Source organism: Centroberyx gerrardi, chromosome 5 (assembly GCF_048128805.1).
Source record: "Centroberyx gerrardi isolate f3 chromosome 5, fCenGer3.hap1.cur.20231027, whole genome shotgun sequence".
Classification (NCBI taxonomy): Eukaryota; Metazoa; Chordata; class Actinopteri; order Beryciformes; family Berycidae; genus Centroberyx; species Centroberyx gerrardi.
In genome coordinates this window covers 17,990,177-18,015,186 of record NC_136001.1, presented here as the reverse complement: position 1 = coordinate 18,015,186, position 25,010 = coordinate 17,990,177, and the positions used below count along the sequence as shown (strand labels likewise).

The window sequence follows — 25,010 nt, the reverse complement described above, 5'->3', positions numbered from 1 at the left end:
TCAGAGGCTTTCATCAAAGGTGTTTGGACGCCCCCTCTCCAATTTTGGTCTGCGTGCCATCTCAGGTCCTACGTGGTTCTCATGAGCACCCCCACGAATCCCATCGAGGGGAAACAGGCAGTTCTGGCCCAGCATTTTCTGGGCTGTCTCTAAATGGTTGGTGCCCCTCTGGTAATTGATGTTGATGCGACATTTGGGGCTTGAACCAGCTAATAGACACTCTGAGGGACTGGCGTCAGAGACGTCACGAAGGTGCTCATCATCATCTGTGTCAGCATCAATGTACTTGCTGATGGAGGAGTCATGGAAAGTGAAGACAGCTGGGGTCAGGGTAGTGCTCTCTGGGGACTTGGGTGGCGTCCTGCTGCTGGCAGTGGTGTAGACAGACACCTCAGGGCTCAACAGGGAGTGGTCAGACAGGACTGAGCTGTCCGAGAGAGGGGACGGCCCTGACTCCCCATCGCTACGGCAGCCTCCCTTAGGGATGAGGCTTTTTGAGGGGTTGCCAGAGAAGAGGAATTTTCGTGCGTTCTCTGAACATGAGGGTTTAAGGACAGACAGAGGTGTGAGCATGGGCTCGCGTTCCACAGTGGTCTGCAGGCCTGTTTTGGCATTGGCCTGCCCAGACAGACCTGTAGCAGGACTGCGGGAGAACCGGCTGCTCTCCTGGAGACCAAGGCCCATTGCTGGACTATGGGGGAAACGTGGATTCTCCTGGAAGTCTGTAGCACAACTGATGTAGCTGTCAATGCTGGACAAGCTTTTCATGTCCCCCACTCCCTCTCTCCCTCCTAGCATTGGTGGCCCCTGATCTGGGATGGCCCCCAGTTCTATCTCATCCCTCTGTTTGCCAACTCTGGAGCCTCTGTCTTTAGCATTGAGGTTGGGTTGGGACTGTGTCTTGGCCATCTGGTTATACATCTCCTCTAGCTTCTGAGCATTGAGCCTCTGGGGGCTGGTGGTTCGGGCCTTGTTGGGAGAGCCTAACTCTTGGGCGTTGAAAGAACGGTTTGAGCTGGTCTCTGATGCAGCCCTCTTGGGTGTCCATTTCCAACGGCTCGGGGAGAGGTGGTTATCATGAGGCCTCTCACTCTTCTCCACCACCACATCCATCAGCTCGGCACTGCGGGCAAACGCTTCTTTCATGTTCATAGAGACAATGCTACCATTTCTCTTAGCCCTCTCCAGGGCCTCCCTTCGTTTGACAGCTTTTTCCTGTCTCTTCTGCTCCTTATAGAATTCAGAGAAGTTATTTACAATAATGGGAATAGGCAGGGCTATCACCAGTACTCCAGCTATGCAGCATAGACCCCCCACTATCTTTCCCAGTAGAGTTTTTGGGTAGATATCACCATAGCCTACTGTGGTCATAGTGATAGTAGCCCACCAGAAGGAAGCTGGAATGCTTTTAAACTTGGTGTCATCCTCATCCTTCTCAGCGAAGAACACCAGACTGGAGAAGATCATGATGCCCATGGCCAGGAACAGGATCAGCAGGCCCAGCTCGTTGTAGCTCCTCCTCAGGGTGAAGCCCAGAGACTGCAGACCTGTGGAGTGACGAGCCAGCTTCAGAATACGCAAGATACGCATGATCCGGAAGATCTGAACCACGCGACGGACATTCTGGAATTGCAGCACGCTCTTGTTGGATTCAGTCAGGAAGATGGTGACGTAGTAGGGCAGGATGGCCAGCAGGTCAATGACGTTCAGAGGACCCTTAAAGAACTTCCACTTGTTGGGGGAGGAGAGGAAGCGGAGAAGGTATTCCATGGTAAACCAGGCAATACACACCGCCTCCACGTGGGCCAGTTGTGGGTTGTCTGTGGACTGGCCAAACTCATCTGTGTCCTGCAGCTCTGGAAGGGTGTTCAGAGACAAGGCAATGGTGGATAACACAATGAAGAGGATGGAAATGATGGCCAGGATCTGAAAGAAAAATAGCATAAATACTGTTAATAAGGATTGCAGGATAGCAGACTGAAACACACAGAGCATAACTACTTTATACTAGATATATACTTAAGCCTAAATTTCTTGTTCAATGAGGACAAATAAACCTCATCAGAAAATAAAGTAATTGCATACCCAGTGTTATTCTAAAGGATTTTGATTACAGTATAAAAGTGTGCTGTATCTGAATGCCAGTATACCCTTGTGTAAGCAAACCTTCAATAAACTGGCTGACTACAGTATATGTGTGATTGGCTGAAAGCTAATGGATGGAGACTGACTTGGAGCAGTTATTAATTCATGACCCACTTATCGAACTTCTCCACACATGAGTGAGTGCCTGAGTGAATGATAACGGTTAGCAAGCAAAAACAACAAAATCTGGCCTTTAATCGAAGCAAAAGCATCATGTGATAGAGCATCAACTTTTGAGGAATGAAGAAAAAAAGCCTTGTTTTTAGCTTGAGGATCATGCATTTTTCAGTTCATTCAATGGGTTTTGAAAGAGTTGCATAAGCCTAAAAGGCTGGAGGATTTTGTCCAACCCATAGAGGAGCATGCAATTCAATTTAACATGAAAATCCCCAAAATTGGAGCTACAAGGTTTTCACATGACAACAGCAATATGGAAAGATCTTTTAGATTGAGAACCAGTAAAATGTAGGATCTAACTTGCATATAAAGCTACATGAATGAGTATAGTCAGTCATTATGAATCCATTCATGATGACACTTGTAACTTTATGTAATACTATAATAACTTTATATAATACTGTAAAACTATACAACGCTACCTACGTTTATATAATACCAATATCAAATAATTTGTAATGACAATAATGAAATCAATCTTGGAATTTTGTATTGCTAAGTATGAAATTAGTTACTGTAGCTATAGCTGACAAGTGAAGAGCCTACACTATAGTGTCTGACTAATTTTGTTTAAGGGGAATTTCACTGTTGATGTCAGGTTGTGGATGCTCTGTGCACAGCAGCACTCTCCTCAGTTCTCAGGTGCGGTTAGAGCAGGAACAGTAGTACATACAATGCTGAAAGTATTCAACTGAACACTGAAATGCAAACATGTTTTGCCACAGGCTTCGCCGGGTTTGCTTATCTACATCAGGATGAGTGCACCTGACGAGGCCTAGCGGCAAAACATGTTGTTCACTCCAATGATTTGTTAGTGCTGTTTAGACATGATAAGATATGTAACTAGCAAATGGGTTTGAAGCCATTCAGTGTACGGAAGAATACTTTAATCATTGTGGGAAAAACCACTGGATTTCAGCTTTGAAATATATTATTCTTATACCCTAAGCTTGTCTGATCTGAGTAAGTGAACATCCACTACTGTATACCATAGTGAGAAATAAGAGATATCCTATCTGTGATATCACACCAATGCACTGTACAGCTCCATAGAGAATGAATTGGAAATGATAGAAAATATGAAAAAGGTATTTATAGCAATACCCAAAATGATTTTATGTTGAAGAGGATGCATTTTATGAATGAGAACTGATAGCACTACTGTAATTGTAGTTGGTTGTAAAAGTTCAGACAAACTTTGTTTCAGTCCATAAAGTTAATGGTGTCACATCACAAGAGAGAGGATTCAGTCAGGAGAGAATTGTTTAGGTGCAATGTGGGCTGTATATAAAAACATGCAACTTCTGAATTTGTGTAGAATAATCTTTTAGGGTTTATTTTGTTGCACACTACATGCAAAATATCCATGTCAGATACTGGCTATCCCTTTTTGCTTTCAGTTTCTTTCCATCGATAAGAAATTTATAAGGATGTGCTTGAATCAGCTTTTCTCAATCCTGGGCCTGAAGGGCACAAATCCAGCAGCTTCCTCTTGATCTTAATGCTGAGGCACAAGAGCAGGGCTCCTGCCTGACTGGAGTGATGATGATTCACAGAGGCAGCATAATCCAGCAGTAATTGTGTGTATTTATCATAAGCTGACATGTGCTGTGATACACTGGCTTACAATCATTCTAATGATACTACGCGGACTCATTACATATTCTGATCACTGACTAGACTGTGACCGCATGTTTTACTGGCCATTTTATCACATATGCTGTTCTGGCTAATTGTGCCTCACAAATCTGCGCTGAGTGCAAACTTGAAAGACTGGCTATGGGGTAGTCAACTGAACACTAGGTGACATGGGAGCCTCTGCTCTGTTGGCTGACCAAGCACAGGATTACTCCATGGACAATACTCAGTCCTCATTATCCTTAACTAACCCTGACTGACTCCCAGAAAACCTGACACAGGACTATACAGCACAACTCAGAGGATGAAAAACAGGTTATATAGCAGGAGTACAGAGTCTGTTTTGGCAATAGTCCAGGTGAACGAGGATACAGTGAAGCAAGCAATAGAATCGTTGAGCTACTGTCTCTTATAGTGTGCGCAATTAAGGTTAGGATGCAGCATAGGTACAATTATATAAGACATATTCAGAAGATGCCAATTTAGCATAGAATTATTGATTTCAGTGTGACTGTATTTAAATGGATGAATGTAGGAAAATAAGCCTTCTCCCCTCCCTATTCTTAAAGGTAGCAGGGAATATGCAAAATGTGTTAAGCTTGATTAAAACCTCATCCATATGCATTACTGGTTAAACATGCAGTCAGTTGTGTAAGCAAATAGTGCAAAGGCCAACGCAGAGCAGAATATGCAGGGTTTCCCTATAAATCCTCCAGAAGAAAAGGTTAAAGGACAGCAAGAGAAATAGGGCAATAGCAGCGGTTGTTAAGAGATGATTGACAGTGCGGGCCTTGACAACGGTCTAATAATTCTGAATCCCCTCCCAAGAGGAAAAATGATGGCCGAAGAGACAACCTTATCTACGACCAATCAGAGCAGGAGGACGCTGTTGCCATAGCGTCACGGCAGACATGAATAATGACCCTATCTGTTTATTTTCTTCTCTCTATTCTCTTCTCCTCCGGCCCTGGAGGAAATCTGTTTGAATCAAACACTTCAAGAGCACAGAGGTGCTGGGTCCGGAGAATGGGGGGTGGAGCTGATGAGGGCAGGATAGGACTGAAGGGGGTGGAGCTGCTGTGCTGAATGGATGGAAATTGTGTGTGTGAGTGTGTGTGTGCATTATGGTCACTTGTAGCACTATTTTTGGTTTGTGTAAGATTGCCCGTGCTATTGTAACAACAAACTTTGAGCAATTCATGAGAATAGGATTTATGGGACAATTTGTAACAAGAGTGAGAATAAGGATGGAAGAAGGCTGCTAACAAATCCCAAACCTAGCTGGAGGAGGATGGAAGTTGTAGGAGCATGCAGCTGGGGAAGAGTTTGGCAGTGTAGGACAGGAAAGGACAGGGGTAATAGGATTGAGATGCTATAAAAAGGTCGCTAATGAAGGCACACTGGTGCTGCTGTGTAACATTATGGTTATGAGGTCAAGTTCCACAAGGAAACCCTGCACAGTTCCCTGTGGCCTATGTCCCTGTTGCCCTCCCTCCACACACTTCACACTCTCTTACTCTGCCTCACTGTCTTTATCTCTTTCTCTCCGGGCTGGTTGAATGTCACGGGGTGCTAATTTCATTAAGCTATTGCACTGTAAAATTGAGATAAAGCTTTCATTGCACATGAAGGAGACTACAAACATTTGTTTAGAAAAGGGTGAATGGCGTTCCAGACATGACTGTAATGGCATCAACAGTCTTACAGACTATTTATAGACTCTCAGTGGACCCAGGGGGACACAAGACAAGAAAGATGGTCATAGTGGCCACACCCTATGATCTAGTAGTGTGTGTTTGCAAGTTCTATGTGACATATACTGCTCTATTAGATCAGATTGTAACTAGGTTATATGGGCATGACAAAAAGGAGAGTGACTTCCAGCAAATGCTCCTCAGTGGCCTACCAAAGGGAAGACCTATGAACATGTAGGGGACAAAATAATGTATCAAATGCGTGAGAGAGAAAATATATTCATATAGTTGAGAGAAGCGAGAAAGACAGTGTGTGTGCGTGTGCGAGAGAGAGAGAGAGAGAGAGAGAGAGAGAGAGAGAGAGCGAGAGAGAGAGAGAGCAGACTGACAGGACCTGCCACTGAGATTTTAACCCAGTGGTGCTCAAATCTGGTCCTCTGGGCCCACAGTACCGCTGGTTTTCTATTCTGCCAGGTAGTTTTCATTCTAGCTGTCTAATCAGGGACCGATTTAGACTTGGGATGACAGGTGAATGCAATTAACTACCTGGCAGAATAGAAAACCAGCAGCACTCTGGACCCCAAGGACCGGATTTGAGGGCCACTGCTCTAAACAAAGCCAGACACTGGTTTGTGTCTCCTGGCACAAAGCCACACGGCGCAGCAGACACACACAACAGTCCACACAGACCCTCATCCTCCATAGCACAAGGTGACACCAGGCCTCATTAGGCTGTTTGAGAAGATGTCCCAGACACAATTGGTGTGAAGAACACCCACAAAACCCAAACCCAGACACGGTCCTGTGTCACAGACTGTGACACTCTCTTTTGAATTACATATAGGCTAGAAGAATTTCACATATGGAATAGGGAATAAGCCTTCGAACATGACAGCAATTGCATCTCTACTCTGTCAGAGTATGTTCCTCTTTGCTCAGGCATTATGCATACAAATCAACCACTTCTTGTTCGTCCAACCCTTCCTGTTTGGGTCTTAAATTAGTATCAAAAACATTTTAAAATGTACAGAAGAGTATTAGGGCCATTGTAGGTGAATTTTTTTTTTACTGCAACCATGGGGAGGGGGGTAATATTCTGAGAAAAAAACTCAAAGATTTGCAAGAAAAAAACTCTGAAATTAGCAAAAAAAAGTCATAATATTACCCCCTTCCCCCTGGTAAAAAACCCCCAAAAACCTACAATGGCCCAAATACAGGACACTGGACACTATCCTGTTTGCTCCAGCGCCAGCTCTCATTCAGAGAAGATTTTTTGATTTTATGTTGGCCGTGTCCCAGTAGCTGTGATTAATTTTCTTTATGCTACATTGGCTTTGTCAGGGTCAGGTCCTTTCGTCTGTCTCCCCGGCACTCGCCCAACAAGGGCTGAACCTTTAACCTTGCACTTTTTATACAGACTTAAAAAAAAAAGAGCAACACTTATAAATCAGACACTAATCATTGAACCACTGGTGTGAATGTGAGTGTGGACCGCAGGAAGACTTCAGCTAATGGGGATCCTAATGAAGGATAAAGAATAAAAAACACTACTGAAGCCTGTTGGGCCATTTTAAAGGCATCAGCTGTTGTTCAGTTTGTTCAACCGCTCCTGGTTAGTTGCAGCACAGGTTAGTGTTCTCACACTGTGGAAAGTCTAGTGCATCCCAAGTGACAGCACAGGAACTCCCAGACTCCCAGTGCTCCGGCTGGCACCTCTCTCATTAGCAGCAACAAGAGCAGCAGAGCCACCAGAGTGCTGGAGCAGTGGAAGCTCCTGTTCCTGTGAATCCCACTGCCCTTGGCTATGAACTCATACAGCACTCACACAGGGATATAGACCGACCTAATAATAACAGTTAATACACTTAAACTTACACTTCACGCTTAAATAGTCGTGGACCAAAAAGGTCTTCGTAAATGTTTTTAAGTATAAATGGATTTGTGGGGAGGCAGTGGTTAGATGTAAATAAAAAGGCAAGAGAGAGGGGAGAGGATAGTCATTGTGCAGTAGAATTAGGAGTAAATCCAGGTCTTGCTTGATCACTAAGAATCAAGATCTCCTGACCCCTAGCTTTCCCATCATCCCCTGAGCCACGTCCGAGGCCACTGGGATACCATGCAATGCTCTCCCAGCCTCGACTGCCAGCCACAGTCACCATGACAACCTCCCTGAAGCTCGACAGGAGGTGGCTACATGGACCTGCTTGTGAAAAGCAAGTCTGACAGACCCTCTCTCTCCCTGTCTCCTCTTTTCTTTCTCCTCTCTCTCTCTCTCTCTCTCTCTCTCTCTCTCTCTCCCTCCTTGCTTCTACCCCTCATTTGGTACCTTATGCAAAGCTCACCCAGCTTTGAACCATCTGTACTGTTCTAGTCTGTTCTCTGTGTAGTTTATCTCTTATTTATTCTGGCTTGCTGTTTGCATTTCAATTGCCCCTGTGCTGTCTTCTCCAGCTGACTAGATATGTTTTTTTTTTTCTGTTTGCATGTCTAATAGGTTATCAGAGCAATTGACTAAAGATGGTCTAAGGCTGTCTTTTGATACGGGGATTGGGGGTACTGTTCCATTAATAATCTTCAGTTCCAATCAGTCAATAAAAGTGCCAGACACCATCATCAGGTGCCAGTGTTAGCAATGCATGTTCTGCTTTTGTGTTGCATTGTCAAATCATTTGATTGGATTATCAAACATCACATATCCATGGCATTTTCATTTCAATCAGTCATCCAAGCTGTTACTGTCAGCTGCTGATAGTATAAGAGCAATAATGTGAGCGTTGGATAATGTGGAATAATTCACACCCCTGATTCTGAATGTAGAAGGGCTCTGCCTCTCTGCCTCTGAAAGAGATGGGGTTTCCATGGAGACGGGAGGAGACCGTGTCTTCCACATTTCCCCCAGCAAGATGCTTGAAACACACACACACATTCACAGTGGCTCAGCTCCAGTCTCCCCACCCTACATCACCTCTGCTTGTAACTTTGTACAGTAGAACCTCATTTGTCTCAATGTACTGTACCGTACCTTGCCAACATGAATGACTTGTATCCTGAGGCTCTTCAGAGGAGCTACTGCCAGTTCTATTCTCAACCCAAATTTACAAGCCTGTAGATTCAAACTGGCGACCTATGATCATAAACTTGCTTCTCTAACCTTAAGGCTACTGCTACACCGAATGCATAGCCTAGACTCTCTCTAAGTCTGTATCACTTCTAGCCCCTCCTCCTCCTTTATGTGTCTTACTGATGGATGTGCCTCCTGCAGAAGGTTCTGTCTCCATAGACATTATGGGATGGTATAGCGTCAGTTTCTTAAATATTCTTCACATATAATGCAAAAAACATTCTCAAGTCACACTGGCATGAAAGGCATACTTATCTACAGTATATGCCTTTCGTACCAGCCAAATTATGAATTATTATATTGGTAAAGGCTTAAAAGGAACCCAAAATCAAATTAGAACTTAAAATTGTAATCATTTAGTTGTTGGGAGGACAGAGTAACACTGGTGCATGTATGTATATAAGAGCAATTTGCATTCAAATTACGTTTAAGAATGGAATGTCATGATACATTTCAAGGGTCTGTGCCCTTTGACCTTCTCCTACACCTCCCAGAATGCATGGCTATCACACATTTACAATATTCCACTGGTGACTCCATCTTTATAAGATGGTAAGGAGGGATCCAGGAGGAATATTCAAATGATCCCCAATCAACAATCCATCACACCTGTTCCCTATAAGTAATTAGCTCTTATTCACTTCTCCAGCACCATTATTTCCCCTCAGTCCTCATTCATAAACCTGGGGCGGCATTAAACAGCTAGCATAACAGTTAATGAGCAGCAAAGACAGTGAATAATCACCACCTCTACCTTATTACCCAATCCCAGTTATTGCATTAATGGATATACATGTATATAATATATGATATGATGAGATGAAGTTGGGCCCCCTGGATCGTTCCCAACTTTCCCCCAACTCATGTAGCCACACACCCAGCCAGTAAACCACTAATATGGGCAGGCAATCTGTGCCTGGACCATCCATCTCCTGAATGAATCCCACCTCATCTCCTCTCCCTCTCAATTATTCATGCATCTCAGATGAAGAAGAGAATCCAGACTCGGTATCTATATTTAAACCCTGGCTGGTCTATGTTGGCTATATAAATAGAAACAGTATAGGGTCTGGTCTGGTACACCAGAGGAGGCTGATCTCATCATTTTAACTTAGAGTACCTAGTATTTACAAGGCCCTCTACCAGCTTTCAAAAGTATCGAAGACAGCTTAGCCAATGTTGTATAGACAGTGTATTCCTGAATGTAGGAAATATCACAGAGGAATGATCAGGGTACACTGATAGGTACATGGTGAACGTGTGAAAAGCTTGACCTGGTTCTGCTCTCCAGTTAACCTCTGTCCACAAAAACCAGCCCCATTCGCATGGCACTCTTACATTCCCACTGTAAAATACAACTCTTTGCAATGGTAGGAACTTGACAAAAGAATACAAAGAAAATGATGTAGTATAAAATAATTTTCAAGATCTACAAAGCAGTAAGCCTATCACCTCATTCGAGAATATTCCTTTTGTATTGTGTGATACTGAATGTAGAATGCAGTTCGTGTAGTCTACAGTACAGTCCATGATAGTTTAGTTAGTGCAGAAATCAAAGAACATCACAGAGTATTGCACAGACAGCAGCACAGAAAGAAATGTAAACAGAGACAAACATGAGAAAAGCATTGATTGGAAACACACACAGAAATACGAACATACACAAAGATAGATACACACATGCACACATGCCCACGCACACACACACACGCACGCACACACGCACACACACACACACACACACACACACATACGCACCATCAACAATGATGCCTGAATAGAAGGCAGCTGCAAGTCCAAGCATCAGAGAAATGACAGTTGCTATGGTGATAGTGACAGTGAGCTTTTTAACATTTCAGTGATGGCAGTGAGAGAGAAAGAGAGAGAAAGAGAGAGAGAGAGAGAGGGAGAGAGGGAGGAAGAGAGAGAGCACAGCAACATCCAAAAACAAAGAAACAAAGACAACTTGGATGACCTAGAATGAAAGATGTGAATGTCACTTGTTCTATTCTCAGAACAAAACAAAGCAAGGTTACTCTTAATTATAAACACAAACACATGCTTACTGTAGATGATATTCTACTTACTAAAAGCATAAGAGTCCAATATTTCTCAGTTTGTGAAAGCCCAGATCAGTGTTCTTAATCCCTTCCAGAGTTACATTCATATTAACATGCAAATCCTTGAAGGTTTTGTAATGGGACAGATATGATTTCCTACTTAGAATTGTATCTGTGGAATGGGTCATGATACCCGTCCTAACCGCGACATAACTGTGTGTCCGGTCAAAGCGTACATGTGAGAACATTGCATTCTACCAGCGTGGGCATAACATAAACAATGTAATTCAATTACTGCAGCAGCTACAGAAGGCTCTGTGCTGTACTAATATAAATAAATGCATGTAGATAATTGGTTTTAGAGGATGGCATTTGTAATGCCTGATGACAATTAAACATAAGAGAATGTAGTTCACAAAACAAATGCATGACAGTCAGTGTGGTGGCGTGGCTGTCTGTGTACAGTATGTGCATGTCCATATGTGTGTGTGCGCCTGTGTATAGGTGTACGGGGTTGTGTGTTGAAACCTGAAAGTCGTTCCAGAGCAGGTGAAAGTGCTCATCAAGGTGAAAGCCTTCTCGCGCCAGTGGTCAAGTGCACTCTTCCCTTTCTCCCAATCAGCCGTTGGCTTGATGAATGTTTCTCCTCCACCTTAGTGGATTCTATTTCTGTCTCTGGCCTTCATACTTTCCTCAAAGTCGTTCATTCACCTTTCCAAGCAACCTCTACAATGGAGAGCAATCCACCAATGGGGAAAGCTGTGAGTGGGGCATCTCCTGGGCCTGTGAGGTCTAATTTATAGACACTGTTGTTTTGTGTATGCCTATGAAGGGTGTGGATTGGATATGGTGCACAGGGGGCTGCACATCATAGTAATGGTGACATGGCCATCTGTAGGGCCATGACCAATGGATGCCTCAGGGCCACTCGGCTATAGGAACATACAAGTAACACCAACCTTAAGCACTATTCAAAGATATGTGGATGGATATGTTTCACTGATTTCCCTACAATTACTGTCTGTAACCTGGATGTAAAATGGGCTAGGGAGCAGGGGTTGATTTAAACAAATTTGAAGAAATCTAACATGATGGTTATGTTGTTATTTTGGTAATTTTTTTAGCTGCGAATTTGAGGTACTAATAGATTATTATAGTAAAGTCATTTGTGAGGTGATTGTGCCACCCTAGCAAGCAATGTATCATTTTATTATTAGAATTTCTCATGGTTCCTGAGAGATATTCCTCACACACACACACACACACACACACACACACACAGAACATCCCAAATCCCCTCATTGCTAGTTGTCAGAAAAGAAGAGCACTTTGTTGTCCAAACCTTAAGAACGACTTCAATTGTGAACACAGCATCATGTTCGTCTATGATACAGCAATTGTGTCAGTCTTTGAACAGCACTCTGGTTAGCACTGATGTGCAATGACTGACACAGGTAGCTATGGTAATCTCACACGCACAGATTTACACAGCATACTAATTCATCCAGGATTATTTTCTTTGAAAGCATTTCACTCGAAGGCAGAAGATGCCAACACTGTTTCACTCCAGCTGTAAGATTATAGCCAGTTGCCCCCATGTCTGCAATAACCGTCATTAACCACTACATTGATTATGTCCCCTCTATTCACAGTGGAAAGTGGATGAAACACATATAGCCCTAGTGTCATGTTGAGAGGAAACATACTGATCACAAAGTCTCTAATATCGATCATAGATTGGGATACATTTTGCTGTTCAGAAACATGCATCTAAGAAGTTGAAGATTAAAAGAATGCCATGAATCTGCCCATCCTCACTCAGATTGCTTTTAACTTGCACTGTGCTCTTTTCAAACTTTCTGCAACTAATGATGCCTTAATCATGGAGTGCTTTAATGAAAAAGTTTGTCTCCCAAGCTGCACTTTTGTTTGCTGCTCTCCGTAGCATAAACACGATACTAACCAGATTATTTTTGCTCTTTTACTTCATTTTATGGGCATACACCCACTGAATGTGGGTGACTGCCATGCATCCGAGCTTTGTTATTTAAAAGTGAATCTGGTCTGAAGGCAATAAAAAAATGACATGGGCTACTATTCTGCTATAGAACTGATTATCAAAGGCTATTTCAAACACACTGAATTTTCAGTTAACCCCGGTTCACTGGATTATTCTAATTCATTAGGCCTTAAAGTTATTTAATTTGTAATGAGGGTAAACTAGTCCTGTTGTTGAATCCATCAACGTTTTGCTACAAATAAAGATGAAGTGTTGTCCGATGCTGAAACACAGATAACAGGAAATCAATTGCATTTCACAACATCTTAACTTGCTTGTTTTCCTTCCCATGGTTAGACACCAGTCATTCATACATCATATGGATTCCATGGATTTTAGCCAGGAGCTTGTAATCACACTGGAAACAGATATACAATTCAGTGGCAACTGTACTTTGTATCATTCTTCAATACAGAAAAATAGAAGCAACTGAGCAGGGGAAGAACATGCAAACGTGAATATAAACTAAATAAAAAATATGTAAAAAAAAAAAAAAGTGTCCATTTTATACAATTTCTAATCTATAATCTATCTATTCTGTTTCCATTATAATATTCAGGATATTTTGTTTGTTCATATGTACAGGGTTCTTTCTGAGTGGCATATGAAGGTGCAAACAGCGTATCCCAAATAAGACCTTAACAGGGAAATTAGACATTATTTGGAATATTGCATGTAAATACACTAAATATTACACTAAATATTATTTGTGTCATGTGTCAACCCAACAGACATATGCCTGTGATGCATTTTGGTTCCTGACACACAGTAACAAACCAGTACCCACAACAATATGGGTGAATTTGAGAGATATTAAAAACACCATTCATTGACAACCCATAACTTGGAAAGTATTTTTGCCAAAGGCTAACAGAAGAGTGACGATTCATCTCTCTTCATCTACTCCATTCTACTTTTCCCTTAGTCATAAATCTGCTTTTTCTTTTTCTTGTCTGCTTTTTCTCTATAGCTCAGATTCACCGTCCGTATCTCACACTCGGCATCTCTCTCGTGTTTACTCTCTCTCTCCAACTCTCCAGCTCTCTTGTTCTATTTTTTCTCGTTTTGTCCTCAGGTCTCCCTCCCCTTGGGGCAGTAATGCCTAAGCGTCCTTTGCTCAATGCTCACATAACAGCTCAACTCTGAATAATGAACAAAGGGGCTCTCTAGCTTTGCTGTGGCAATGGATGATTCTTGACCACCTCCCATTTCTCATCATCCGCTTCACAATGCCAGAGTCATTTCTATGTATTGCTCTTTTGGAATGAGACTCAATGTGTCATTTTAAAGTTTTAAAATGCATTTAAAACTTTTAAACTTTTCCCTTCATCTAATGATATCTGGACAAAAGAAGTAATAGGGACTTTGCGTCAGCTTCAACTTTGTAGCTCCTATGTTTGATCACAATTATATAATGAGTGACATTGCTTTATGTCTTAAATAATGAATGTTAGTCACCAAACTTACACTGAACACTGTCTTCATATGGCCTTGTTGACACTTAAAAACTAGCAAATAAACCAAATTGAATAAAATCTCTTTGCTGAACCCACTGAGCAGCAGCGTAACTGAGGCTGGGCCCCAATGCAAGAAGAAGCTGATCAGAACGGGAAAAAAAACCCAAATATATATATCCACCTACACTTGTATTCCAAATCTATATCTTCCACCGATAACCACTGAAATATATATTTAATAAATGCTAATAGGCTACAAGATAAAGAATTGTTGTAAGAAGCTTACAGTAATTAGAAAGATCTGGATGTTTGACTTGTGCCAGATTAATCTGTAAATAGCATTAAAATAAATCTGCAAATATCATTTAATGCAGGGCCTAGTAGCTTACCAGCATACCACACAGCAGCAACAATTGTGCAGTTATCAGTTAGCACAAAGGTTTTTTTTTTTTTTTATCTGATTAATCATGAACTGGGAGTCTTTTCAGTCTATTCAAAAAGCACATCTCAGTGTTTTCATGACCGAACATTTAGAACAACTGTTGGCATTTCATAGCAAAGCTTGTGAAAGTCACTTGCAGCAAGTTCTTTACCACATAAAAGTACTTTCCAGTAAAAGTAGTATAGATTTTTAATGGTTTTCAGCCCTAGTGACTTGCACAAGCACTGCCAACAAATTTCTAATAACTGCTAACAACTTCAGATAATAATGCAGCTTAATAACAAAAACAGCAGTGTTCGTGTTTTTGGATCAACCGAGAAGAGTCCTAATTCGTGATGAATCAGCTCGGCTTCTCAAAAACCTGAACTATCCCTTAAACAGTGCATGGTATGACTGGCAAAATGACCCCGCCACACACTGCTCAACCACTACGACATCAAACTGCTGCATATCAGCAGTGAATGTGCAGTGTGGTCAACACATGAGGCACAATGTAAAAACAGGTGGCTTGATGGCAAAGATCCTAGTTCAGCCCTTGTGTTAGCTATAATTGAAGTTCAAAAGTTACAGATCATTGCAGTTTATTGATCATGGATAATTATCATAATATGGAAAAATTGGCCAAATCTCCTAGCGTTGTGTAGTTCCAAACGTGTTCCAAATTATCTGTCCAACATTAATTAATTAAGTAATAGGCTATAAAAATATGAATAAGAGATAGCCTGCTGTGAATAGACTATACAATTGATGATCCTAATGTTGGGTGTAATTTGCCGTAGCTTGGTTTTTGTAGCTGCTTCATCACATGGCCAGCAGTCTCACACTTCATCACGTAATATACCCCTAATCCAATATTTTGACAATCAAATGTACAGAATGGGAAAAAAATAGACAATATTGTGGATACAGTAATTTGTTATAATTAATCCTCTGAGAACAAATGAACAAGAAAATGTAAAGACATGATTGCAACCATTACACTACTGGATCGCCACCAAACCAACAGGTTTGTGAAAGAAGATCTTCATTAAGAGCACAGTAGGGAACTCACTTGTATCTATTACATTTACACTCCTTCAGCTTGGGCTAAGTGTTACTCTCACAACAATCAACACAATACAATACTGGTTAGCTAAATGTAACATTTGCCACTATGGAACATGTTCATCTTGAACTTGGCTGCTTTTGATGTAGCTGATCAAGCTCTTTTACTCAGTCATTTCAGAAAATGTATGAGAATTACAGACATGGCCTTAATGTGTTATGCTTCTTAATCTTTGTGGTGTCTTCATCAGTGGAAGTTAAGAGTGGAGTGCCCCAAGCTTCTATTCTTGGCCCAAATGTATTTTCTACTCCCGCTTCATCATATCATTTGGAACAATATTCATTTTCATCCTTTTAAGATAAGATATCACTTTATTTTTTATTTATATAACCAAGTAGTTTAAACTGCGTCACTGTTCTGAAACAGTGCCTCAGTGATAAAGTTCATCTCAAAATTTTGTTCACTTATATGAAGTGAAAAGTGACAAATATGAAGCGATTTTATTTGGTCCTTCAAGTGCCAGTAAAATTTTGTGAAATTTTAAATGTAAATTTATTGATTACCTAGAAGCAAGATATGGTTTAGCTCTTGTTTATATTGCAGACCTTTAAGACCTTATGAACAGCGTCACAGTGCAGGTACAGACAAGTTGGCTGTTCCAAACTTGCAGACTCTCTTTATTATTTTACAATTATTATATTATTATATTACTATCTAAAAAAATACATTCATACATTTTATTATACTGTATTGTAAATAATCTAATTAACTATAATCACTTTAAGAATATCTTGCTCTGCTGAATGTAAGCCTTCTTATCTCCTGTGGCTCTCAGTCTGTCTGACTGGGCTAGCTGAATCTATGTGTGTGTGTGTGTGTGTGTGTGTGTATGTGTGTGTGTGTGTGTGTGTGAGAGAGAGAGAGAGAGAGAGAGAGAGAGAGAGAGAGAGAGAGGAAAGAGAGAGAGAGAGAGAAGGACAGAGAGAGAGAGAGGGGGGGAGAAAGAGTAGAGACAGTGAGTTATTTTTAAACAGGATGATTTAGCTTTGTCATAGGGATCCATTAACTGCAGGGATGGTGTTTCACTAGGCTGTTTCACTAGGTTAGAAAATGGACTATGCAAATGTGTGTGTGTGTGTGTGTGTGTGTGTGTGTGTGCGCGCGCGCGCCTGTGTGTGTGTACTCTTGATAGAGACAGCAAAAAAGGTCATAGGTCAGTACTGGTAATCAATAGCTCTGCTCTTCCCTGATCATAAATCTATACCATACAACACTACAGTAGCTAGACCTTAGCAGCAAATCCATATCCATCAGGAATCTATAAAAGAGACACAAGTGCACGGACTAAAGAGACAGCACAACACTTTGTGAACGTGATGTAGGCTACATAGACTAGAGGTTTTGAGTTTGTTTCACTATTAACCTTCAGAGGTCGCGGTGCAATTTTTAGACCTGAATTTGAATCTGACTTCAGGGCAAGTCAGAAGAGACATGACCACTCACAGGCACTGCTGTTGATGGGGAGACACTATGACAGGCACAGAGAGCAACCGGCATGAAAGCAATCGTTGGGGCGCTCAGTCTCAGAGTACACATGATCCCGGCTTATATCTCTGCGCCGCTCAAACCCCTGATGGGGCAGAGACACAGACAAATAACCTGGGGAAACCACGATAAGTGATTACTTTCCTCTCATTCACTATCAAGCATAAATTCAGGACTTCAATATCCCATAGTCAGCCTGCAGTGTCGTGTGAAAGATAGATAAGATACTAGATACTCACTGTGTCACTGAGCTGTTTCTCTTTGGTAACACAAAAGGCAATATTGAACATTCCCAGATTGTGGCGAAGGACTATGTCCAGAAGTGACATAATTCAATTTAAATCATTAAATCGAATTGAAAATTCTATTCCCATGAGCGGATAATGAGCGGATAATGTACGACAGAATTAAAATTAAAATGAAATAATCCAATTTTCATTTTCACTTACATGTTGGAAAATGCATTATTACTAAAATGAAAATGAAAACTCCATTGACATTTAGTTTTCTATGTACTATGAATAACAATGCCGTATTTAAAATGAAATCAAATTAAATCGTATTTGCAATTAAATTTCCTCATTGTGGACGCATTATTTAGGAAAAAGAATAAAATGGAATCTCAATGTGTCAATTCCAATATCTCAATCATAATGTCAACATAAATAAATATATATCATTAAATTTATAATTAAATTGCTGGGTGTGCACCATGAAATTATTAAATCTGGCAAAATCATCCATCAAAACCAGCGGGTGGGATCTAACATCCGATTGGTTGAATTTTGTAGAACCAAGACTGAAAAGTTGGCATGGGAATAAAATAAAACGGTACATACCTACTTCACAATCCATGAGCAACAGCTTCATAACAGCTACCTGATGCGTTGATGAGTGCTGATTCAGCAAACTCAGATGTTACATGAATACATTAAAGTTGACAAAAGGGTTGAATTACGATCCATCAGTGTGCCATGTGGCTGTTAAGAGAACCTTGTTTAGTGATTACCAATGTGCTATGAATGGGGCTTCATGTGGTTTTACTGAAAATTCATCAACTGCCACATTATTCATCAATCATTCCATTAAAAGTCATCACCTGATTGGCTGATGATAAATGATCACCCAGTTGACTGGTTGTGATTTTCCAATTGTCAGAGATCTGCCTCTGGCTGGCTTCTTGTCTTGGTTTCTATCCAGACACACAGAGTTGGCTGCAGACTGATTTATGAGTGGGAATATAGACAAACAGCATTAATTTGTCATCTAAAGTGTGACATGAGAGAAGCATAATTGGAATTTGTTGCTTGCCATCTGATGCACAATACCCACTGACAGCACTGCAGTTTGTAATTCTCATTTTTTGGATGCAGGGGGACAAAAACGACAGCAACATTCTTATTCGGACTTGGCTCATTTGTTTGCCCTGGAAATTGCTTGGAGTCAAACTCATCTTGATACTAGATTCCAATTCTCCACTAAGCATCAAACACAATCTTACAGTAGAACTTGGTTTATCAAAATCCTTCAGTAATGGAAGTTTTGTGGGAGAGGGAAATATTTTGAACACTGTCCCTGAAATGCATTAAAATTCCAGACCAAAGCTTATTCAAAATTGTCAAACTTTCACACGATACAGAGAGGAATCTAATCTGCAGTTTGAATGCTTTTTGCTACATGCATCACCAAGAAAATCCCAATAATTCTGCACAATCAAGATCTTTTTTTTTTTTTTACATCACTACATTTTCCATTTATACTTGGTTTGTAAGCATGAGGTTAAACAATAATTTTTTGCTTGTCAATGACATACTCAGCATCGTAATCTGGCAATGTGAGAAGGTTTGCTCTGGTGGAACAAGAACCTCATGTTCCATGAATAGCTGTAATATGGATTTAGGAATTTCACAGATTACTACAAAGCATATAAAAGCATCTGACATAAAGTTACGTTAATGCTATTGAATGTGAAGAAAGGCTTCAACCTGAGTGTTATGCACTGCTTTGCCAGCGGTCAGACACAATCTTATTGTATGGTGAGGTCATAGACTCAAATCTGATTTGAGCAAGAGACAGACAATGCTGTGGCTTACAAAGAATGTGAACAGGGAGGGAAGCTTCAAATTGGGCCTGGAGTCTCCTGGAGAATAATTAATGTGACATTTCCCTGACATTTAGTTAGACGTATAGTGGAGGAGCCTGAGGAAGGGGAGGAAGGAAGCGGAGATAAGAGCCAGTGAGGGAAGAGAGAGAGGAAGGAGGACGGGGCAGAGAGAACATAGACAGCAACACCAGCATTTCCCTGAGCATCCTGACAAATGTTGGAGCTGCTTCTTACTTGGGTTGCTTGGTACATTCATTAAGATACAGGAATTTAGCAGAAATGTGATCACACACACAGACAAACAGAAATATTCTAATGTGCGCTCCTTCAAAGATAATACAATTCTATTTTTGTTGCTTGGTAACTGTGTTGTCCTGTGCTTGTTTCTACCAGTTGCCATGTGTTTGTGGGCTGTGCATACATTCCCATCTCTGAGCCACAACAGGAGAGCACAGCTGATGAGCCAACGCTGGGACAGCCTGCGGTTAAAGCTGGACCGCTCAACAAACCCACAGCTCAGTCCAGCCTATGGAATATGGCTAAGACAATACATCAACCTCTATCAACGCTTTTAGTAGTTTGGTTTGTGGTTTCACATTGCCCTTTTAAGCTAATTAGGAATTGATAAACTCTGCTTCTTGCTGTGTGGAGGTTGCTCTTTTTCCTGGCACACAAGTCCCTACTAGGCTTGCAACGATGCCAAACACAGAGATGATGTGAATTTACAGTATGGCTGAACACTTTTTTGATAAGAAGCACTGCACACACTTATCAAGGGGTGGTTATTGACAGCTATACATTTGGTGGAAACAATATAGATTAGCACTATAGACTCATGCTGTGCCATTAAAGCTATTAGTTTCTCAAGTGATATTCTAATAAATGGCAGGGTGTGATAATGGAGGCAGCAATGTATAGAATCGACTCAGAGTAGTCATCTCCTCTCTGTAGGCTACAGAATTTTCTTTACTTTAACACAATAAACATTGATTTTACATCTCTTTGATTCCTATGAGGAAGACATTTCACTGACAGACTTGCAGCACTCCTCTCAGTCTGTTTGTAGGTACTGACAGTTCTCACACATCCTCACTGCAAAGCGGCAGCCAGCACAAACTGCTAATGGTTTAATTTCCATTTCCTATAAGATGATTGCCGCTAGCCAAACAAAGTGTTGTGCTCCCTTTAAAATGTTACTAGCAATGCTGGAAGGAGACAGCATTCTCTTTGATCCCTCCAATCCGGACCAGATGAGCGTGATCAAAGGCAGCTCATGTCTCTGAGCAGGACTAACACTGCTGTGGTCCCCCAGGTTGCAGCTCCAGGTGCGGCTCTGTGAAGGCCAGCTGAAGGCCCACTCTGTGTCTTTGCACAGATTAAAGGTGAGCACTGTTGATGAAAGTCGGCACACTCAGACATTGCCTTCAGAGGGGGAAATAATGTGCAGTGAGGTCATCTTTTTCACATCTGATTACGACTGGGGCTCACAGATCCCACACAGCAGAGACATCTGTGGTTGTCACGAACGAGATGCAGGGTCACTTGCTCATTCAGCCAGGTAGTGCACAACTGCATGGGTTTTAAATTCTGGCTAATTCTATGCTATCACGTTTCTCTCTACTAGCTTTTTCTCTCACTGTGTCTATAATGGCATAAATTTCATAAAATGCTTGAGGAGTATCAGTCTGACTGCTTTCCTGTAAATAACTGCCCTAATAATGACCTAAACTCTATAGTTACTAACTTTTTCTGGGCTTCTAAGATCAGTTAATCTCTCTCTCTCTCTCTCTCTCTCTCTCTCTCTCTCATGTCTCTGTAGATGTTGATTTAAGTATGGATGGTAATGACATGTCACAACCAACTTTTAGTGATCATTGAAATGCCCCTACCAACCATATTGCTTTGTCTGAATGATCTAAACAAATTGAATCAATTTCTGGCTTGTTATTTATGTGCATTCCACACAGAACTAACTCAATATCACAGCCTTCTACAGAATAGCTTGAATTAAATTGGCTTAGGAGGATGCAGGGTGGGGTTGAAACAAACAACTGAGAGAAAGCAGTGAACATTTCAAGGAAATGAAAGTATGTCAGGATAACTATGTGAAGTCAAAAATATTTCACGACTTTTAAGAGATTGTTGATCAACTTTACACAATGGGCAGCTAAATGATAATTAAGCAATAGAGGATTTGTTTGTGCATGGCCAGTTTGTTACTAGGCCAGGTAGGGCTGTGTATGTGCATGTGTGCATCTGTGTGTGTGTGCGTGTGTGTGTGTGTGTGTGTGTGTGTGTTTATGTGTGTGTGTATGATAGTTCTAGAGTGAAAAACAGATAGGCATATATTTTCAAAAAGACTGTAAGCCGATATAACTGACAATGGACAGTGGACCTCTGTGACAAATTACCGTTCTACCAGACAAATGAAGCAGCACAGTCAAATGAGGGCAACATTACAGAGAGAGATAGAACTGAACCTAGCCTGATGTTTCAATGCTGGTTAATGGCGAGCTACTAATGTCGCAGCCAAGCTTGTCTGTGTGCAAACTTTTAAGACATGCTCTTCCTAGTTCTTCAATAATATCCACAATCAGCAGATAATAGTGAGCATCCCACATTGATAAATCACATCCACTGGCAATTTCCATAATTTCCTCCCTCTACTTTGTGCTGCAGCCTTGGAACACCCAACAAAACATAAGCAATAAGGCGAAAGCACAAAGAACAGAGGCATCCTGATTGACCTATTTTTCAAGCGCAAATGTTCTTTGCACTGTGATAGTTGATCAGAAAAGAAGATTTTTGTGTACCCTATTTGATTTGCACTAGCACAAAACTTGAGTAGATCCAGGCTTAGGTCCCATAATGGTTTTGCTAAAATCAAATGTTTTATTAGTCAGATATTATTCTTTAGATACATCATACTGTGTAAGTTATAGAAATGCAGTTACCCATGTTCCTCACAAGGATTACTTGCCAGTCCGGAATCATATGAAACTGAAACATCATCATTGATGGCTTCCCTGTACCCCTCTCCAGCCAAGTCAAGAGCCTCGGTGTCATTTTGGATAGCACCCTTTCCTTTGCACCTCACATAAAAAACATCACCCGGACTGCTTTCTTCCACCTTTGCAACATTTCCAGACTCCGCCCATCCCTGTCTCAATCTCCACTGAAGTCTTGGTCCACGCATTCGTCACATCCCAGATTGACTACTGTAATGCTGTTCTCTCTGGCCTTCCCACCAAACTGCTTAACAGGCTTCAAATCATTCAGAACTCGGCTGCCTGGATCATTACCCGCACCAGATCATCCGACCACATCACCCCCATTCTCATCCAACTACACTGGCTCCCTGTTCAATACTGGATTGACTATAACAACCTTCTGCTCACCTTCAAAGCCCTCCACAACCTCTTTCTGACCTCCTCCAGGATTACATCCCCTCCTGCTCCCTGCGCTCATCCTCAGCTGGTCTTCTGACCATCCCCACCTCACACCTCAGCACCATGGGTGCTAGGGCTTTCAGCTGCACTGCTCCCAGGCTTTGGAACTCTCTGCCCCCACACATTCGACAGTCTGACACTATAACAGCATTCAAATCCCACCTCAAAACTCACCTGTTCAAACTGGCCTACTCACTGTAATGCTCATCGTACTGTGCATTTGCCTACCTTATGTCACTTGTTTTGTTTTGTCTATGCTGGTGTCTTTGCCATGTTTCGCTGTTTTTACCCGTTTGAGTATGTTTCTTTTTATGCATTATAAGGCGACCTTGGGTGCCCTGAAAGGCGCCCTCAAATAAAATGTATTATTATTATTATTTGATGTATTAAGAGGAATGCCAGCTGAAATTCAAAAACTGTTTGCTCATCTTATGGCTGTATTAGCTTGTTGTGATGTGCACAATAATATATTGCTGTGGTAGTAATAAGAACTTAGTACCAGTCTCGCCAAAAAGGGAAAAAGTGTAAATGTGTGAAAAACTCTAACACAACAGTACAACAGCAGACATTAGTTCCTTTCGAAATGCCAAAAACAGCTAAAGCCATTTATGTCGGAGTGTGACTGCTAATGTACTAATGACTCAAAGCACGATGCACTATGAAACAAAATAAAGCAATGTGTGTAGGTGTGTTTGCATGTGTGTGCATGTTTCTTTGTGTGTATGTTTGTGTGTGGGTGTGTTTGTGTGTTTGCGCACATGCACATGTGTTTGTGTTTGTGTGTAGGCCTATACATATCATCATCATGCTAGTGGGGGATTGTCCCCACCAACACTCCAACCACCCACACACCCCCTCTGTCTCTTACACCCACCACCCAGTGGCATTTACCTTTGCTGCAACAGACGAGCTAGGCTTTTCGAGTAGGTCCCAAAGTTTCTTTCGTTTTTCGGCACAGCAAGTGTTGTCAAATTCTTCACCATCTCTGTCTTTCAAAGTGTCGGCCTCTCTTTTGAGCTCCTCGTTCATTTGTTCCTTTTTCTGGTGGTACCTGGCCTGGCAACATGACTCCAGGTAGATCTCGTCGATGCCCCAGTAATCGAGTTCTTGACTGAATGACAAGGCGCACATCTCCTCCATCATGTGCAACTTGCCCGTGCGGTAAAAGTTCAGAATTGAAGTGAACGCCCCCGGATGTCGGTCAAAAAAGTATTCATTCTCTTCTAAGTTGTAGTCATCGCACACCTCCATCAGACAATCATGGGTGTTGCAATCTCTTAACTTTCCCAAACGTGTTCGGGGTAACCTATCCAACGTTCGCCACAGGACTTCATGTGGGAGCCCCCCAACATTCAGCCTGACTCGGCGGAAACATGCCTTGCTGCGAATAATGTCCACCGGTTCAGGTGGAAGTGATGATGTTGACTGGGAGCCAGTTTTATTTAACTCTGCCAAGGATTTCTCCATGATGATGTTAAGTTGATGAAGCAGGCAAAAGTCCGGGGCTATGGACTACAGTTGGTCCTGTTTTCTTTCATTATTGTGTCTGTAGGAGTGAAAAAGACAAAGGGGAATCGTTAGTATTCTAGGATGAGGCCCAAAGCTCAGGGCTCACCTATCAATCATCAATCTTTGAACTAATATGCTGATTAGAGGATCCAAAATGATAGCTTGGGGCCTGGGACCCCTGGGGTCGTTCAGAGCAGTGGTTTTCAGTCCTGGTCCCAGGTGGTTAATTGCATTCACCTGGCTTCCCATGAGTGAAATGATCCCTGATTAGATGAATAGATTGAAAACCAGCAGGGCTCCGGGTCCTGAGGACTGAGATGAAAACCACTGGTTTAGAGGGCTCTAGGGGGTCCCTGAGTAAAATAAGGAACTAAATTGTATTATTATTTCAGGAGATTTCACTCTCCCCACTGTTATCTCCCTACCTACAGTATGAATATATCTAATAATAAAAGTCTCCTCAGATGTGAGTCCTTGGGGCAAACTCTCACCTAATAGGAGTCTGCAGATTGACACATCAATTTAGAGGGTCCTTGACATTAACAATTTTAAGAACCCCTGCTAC

General features: G+C 41.7%; 1 protein-coding gene across 1 annotated transcript; it reads right to left on the bottom strand.

Annotated features, from left to right (window-relative positions):
- On the bottom strand, window positions 1–24,421 carry kcnb1 (potassium voltage-gated channel, Shab-related subfamily, member 1). The gene is made up of 2 exons (XM_071895239.1): window positions 23,828–24,421; window positions 1–1,926 (listed from the first exon to the last, which is right to left on the bottom strand). The coding sequence occupies exons 1-2, from the start codon at window positions 24,401–24,403 to the stop codon at window positions 1–3; spliced, it is 2,502 nt and encodes an 833-aa protein (XP_071751340.1). The 5' UTR covers window positions 24,404–24,421.
- Window positions 24,422–25,010: the final 589 nt, after the last annotated feature.